Here is a 3,388-nt window from a genome sequence, read left to right on the forward strand (position 1 = left end):
CGCATTTGCTCCCGTGAGCCTCTGGTCTAGTATAAACAATGGCTGCCCTCCTTCCTCCTGACGCCTGGCTTACATTGTCCAGATGTCAGAAGTTGATAGAAGGGTCACATTTACTCTACTTTAATATTGATAATTAAGTTAATTTATATGAGATGGTTTATGATGGTAAAGTCCAAAGACTAATGTATTTAAGAATAATTCCCACCATAATAGGTGGTGAATTATAATAGTATGTGGTGATGATATCCCGTTTTCTTTAAACGGTAATTCCACTACAAGTTACGTTTTCTATGGGTAACTTGTTGGTAATACAGCTATTATCTGTATGATTATTAAATGGTGTCGGATTTTCCGACATGTATATGGTATGTCCATAGAGTTTGCAATACTTACAATGCAATTGTGAGCTCGCTTGATCTGTACTCACTTTATCATAACTGTACCAAGACTTCTTACTGGAAGGTGGTTCTGGTGTCAGCCGGTGGATGAGGCTGTAGGTGTCAGCCGACTTCGCACACTTGATGTAGTCAGTTTCTTCTTTATCTGCTAGATATAAACGGACGGAAGGGGGGAACACGTCTCAAGAATTCCTCAACTAGCATGAGGTTGATGAGTTCTGCAAATGTAGAGACATGTGCTGCTTCCAGCAATTTCATAAAATATCTTTTCTTTGTATTGGCAAATTCTAGAAAGGTGGTGGTACTTGCCTTAAGATGGTCACAAAATTTTCGTCGGTAGCTTTCGGTGGAGAGAAGGTAGGCGTCCACACTGCTTGCTTCAGGGTCTGGTAGTCATTCTCAGACGCTAAGGTACTGAGAGTAACTGCAGCTCTACCTGTAAGATGCACTCTGAGAAGGGTAGACCATTGGTCAGCAGGCCAGCTAAGTTGATTAGCTAGGGTCTCAAAGGTGGTAAAAAAGACGTCGATCTCTGTCTCAACGAATGGTGGCATTAACTTACTTGCATGGGAGATATTGAAACTTACTGGAAGACTGGCGGTAGCTTGCTGGCGTTGAGTGAGGTGCGTAGTCTCCAACGCAAGTTCTTGTTGACAACATTCTATAGCCAAAGCAGCTTGCTGTTTGTCATGCTCGCGTTGCATCTCCAGGTGACGATGTTTTGCGTCAAGCTGTACTCTCTCACGCTCACGGAGTATTATTGTCTCACGTTCCTGTTCTTCTTTCCTCAAGGCTGCCTCTCGTTCCCTTAGGGCCGCTTCTCTTTCTTGTTCTTCTTTCCTTATTGCGGCTTCTTCTTTTCTCATTTGTAGAGCTTCTTTTGCCAGGGCAGCCTCTCTTTCTTGCTCTCGTTCCCTCAGGGTCGCCTCGCGTTCCTTCATTTGGAGAGCTGCTTGTTGTTGCTTTCTCTCGAGCTTGGCGAGCTCTAGTTTGAGTTTCATAGTTGCCAAATCAGGTTTATCTGCAATAGAGTAAGTTTCGTGAGTTTCAGAGTCAATTCTCCCTTCTTTTAAGAGGTAATCCATGATTAGGTTATGTATTTCATTTTTGTTGGCTCCATGGGGAACATCTAGGTAATACTCGTGTGCAAGAGTTTGTAATTCAGTCCTCTTGGCACGACATAAGGTCCCTATTTCACCAGCTGGATCGTTAAGGAAAGCTTGGACACGAAACATGGTGAAAGATAGCAAATAAATGTACACGAATATAATTGTGATATGGTAAATGTCAGAAACAGGATAACGTGGCAACTGGTAACTACCCTGTGGAATTTTAATCTTTAACAATTATAGTTAATTATAGGATGGTAAATGATTAGTTAATCAAAGTCGCAGGAAATCTTGTACCCGGTACTCAATGTAAGAGAATAAGGGCAAGAAAATCCTACTAAATAAGTGAAACTGAGTTTCTAAAACAAATGAAACATTTAATTGCTCCAAAAGTGAATTAGGTAGTCCAAGAATGTAGGCATACCTTGCCGAGTCTCTATAGGACATAAGCAAGGGTTTCCCACTAAATGAATATGATACTTACAGAATTAGCGAACTTTGTGCTCTGTAAAAAGAAAGCTAATTCCTTACCTAAGTAAATATCATCATCTCTGACCGACGTGTAGGGGTGTGAGTGTCAACTGGTGACGAGAACTGCTGCTGAGGCCCCAACTCAGCAGCAAAGTCTGTGCTAGAGGAACTATGGCCCTCTTTTCCTCCTTCGGTCGGATTGCAGAAGATAGGGTGCTTTGACCCAGAGACAAACCAAAGTACCAGGGTACCAAAATGATGATCTGCTGAAAATATGAGAAATATCCTAGGGACAAAAGGTGCTAAACATGAGTAATAACACGGAGGGAGAGATGACCAATTAAGAGAATGACTGAGGTCTACAGTCACCACGTAATCCAAAGTTATCTCACACTCACCATATGCTACTTTCAGAATGCACAATACACACAGCACCATATAAATATAAAAATTAATGATAATATTGAAAGGCTACTTTAGCAAAGTGAAGTACGCTTACCACAAATTGACGTTTTGGTACTAGTACCTGAGTGAAGCATCCCGGACAGGCCCCCATTAAAATGTGATGGGAAAGTGTTGAAGTGTTGATGTTCGGAAGTCCTCCAATGGCAGGTGTCAAAGCCTGGTCTAACTTTAAACAAAAATATAGACTGCGTTCCTGTTGTCTGTGATAAGTTAGAGGGAGGAACACGTAAAACACAAAATATGAACAATGAGACTTTAATATATTTACTTTAAACATAAATGAAAATAAAGACAAATCTCGGGAAGTTAAATTACAGTTAAATAATAAAGAAAATTCACAGACAATGTGAAATACAAAATACAATGTTAAAATGGTGCTGAGAATATCGGCTATGGCTGAAACCTCCCTTCGTATACGAGCTAATGAGCGAGTATGCCAGAGAGAGGTGTCAACCTTAAGAGCACAAGAAATATTCTGAAGTGGATAGCTGGTCAGGGTCAGACGTCGATTCGTGTAGACGGCACTGAGGTGCTGTGTGCAGGTGCGCTAATGGCGAGTCGCCAATCAGAGGCAGGCAAGCTGGTGAAGGGTAGTTAGCTGGTTTGATGACGAGCCGAGGCGTGAAGGATGTGTGGAGTGGGGGGATCTTTGATATGTTTTGCCTCCTGGTCAAAACGTTTTGTGCTACTGGTGACGTATCTTGAATGTAGCATCTTATACTTGTGTCTTTGGCATAACTTAAGGTAGGGAAGAGCAGGCTCAAACTCTCATGAAAGAGATTATCGTCACAATATATATATATATATATATATATATATATATATATATATATATATATATATATATATATATATATATATAAATATGTCGTACCTAATAGCCAGAACGCACTTCTCTGCCTACTATGCACGGCCCGATTTGCCTAATAAGCCAAGTTTTCATGA

General features: G+C 40.9%; 1 protein-coding gene across 1 annotated transcript; it reads right to left on the reverse strand.

Annotated features, from left to right (window-relative positions):
• Positions 1 to 474: 474 nt before the first annotated feature.
• On the reverse strand, positions 475 to 1,633 carry LOC138373242 (GRB10-interacting GYF protein 2-like). The gene is made up of 2 exons (XM_069339282.1): positions 986 to 1,633; positions 475 to 543 (listed from the first exon to the last, which is right to left on the reverse strand). Exons 1-2 carry the CDS (start codon positions 1,631 to 1,633, stop codon positions 475 to 477), a joined length of 717 nt encoding a protein of 238 aa, XP_069195383.1.
• Positions 1,634 to 3,388: the final 1,755 nt, after the last annotated feature.

The sequence above is a fragment of the Procambarus clarkii genome, chromosome 41, assembly GCF_040958095.1.
Source record: "Procambarus clarkii isolate CNS0578487 chromosome 41, FALCON_Pclarkii_2.0, whole genome shotgun sequence".
Lineage (NCBI taxonomy): Eukaryota > Metazoa > Arthropoda > Malacostraca > Decapoda > Cambaridae > Procambarus > Procambarus clarkii.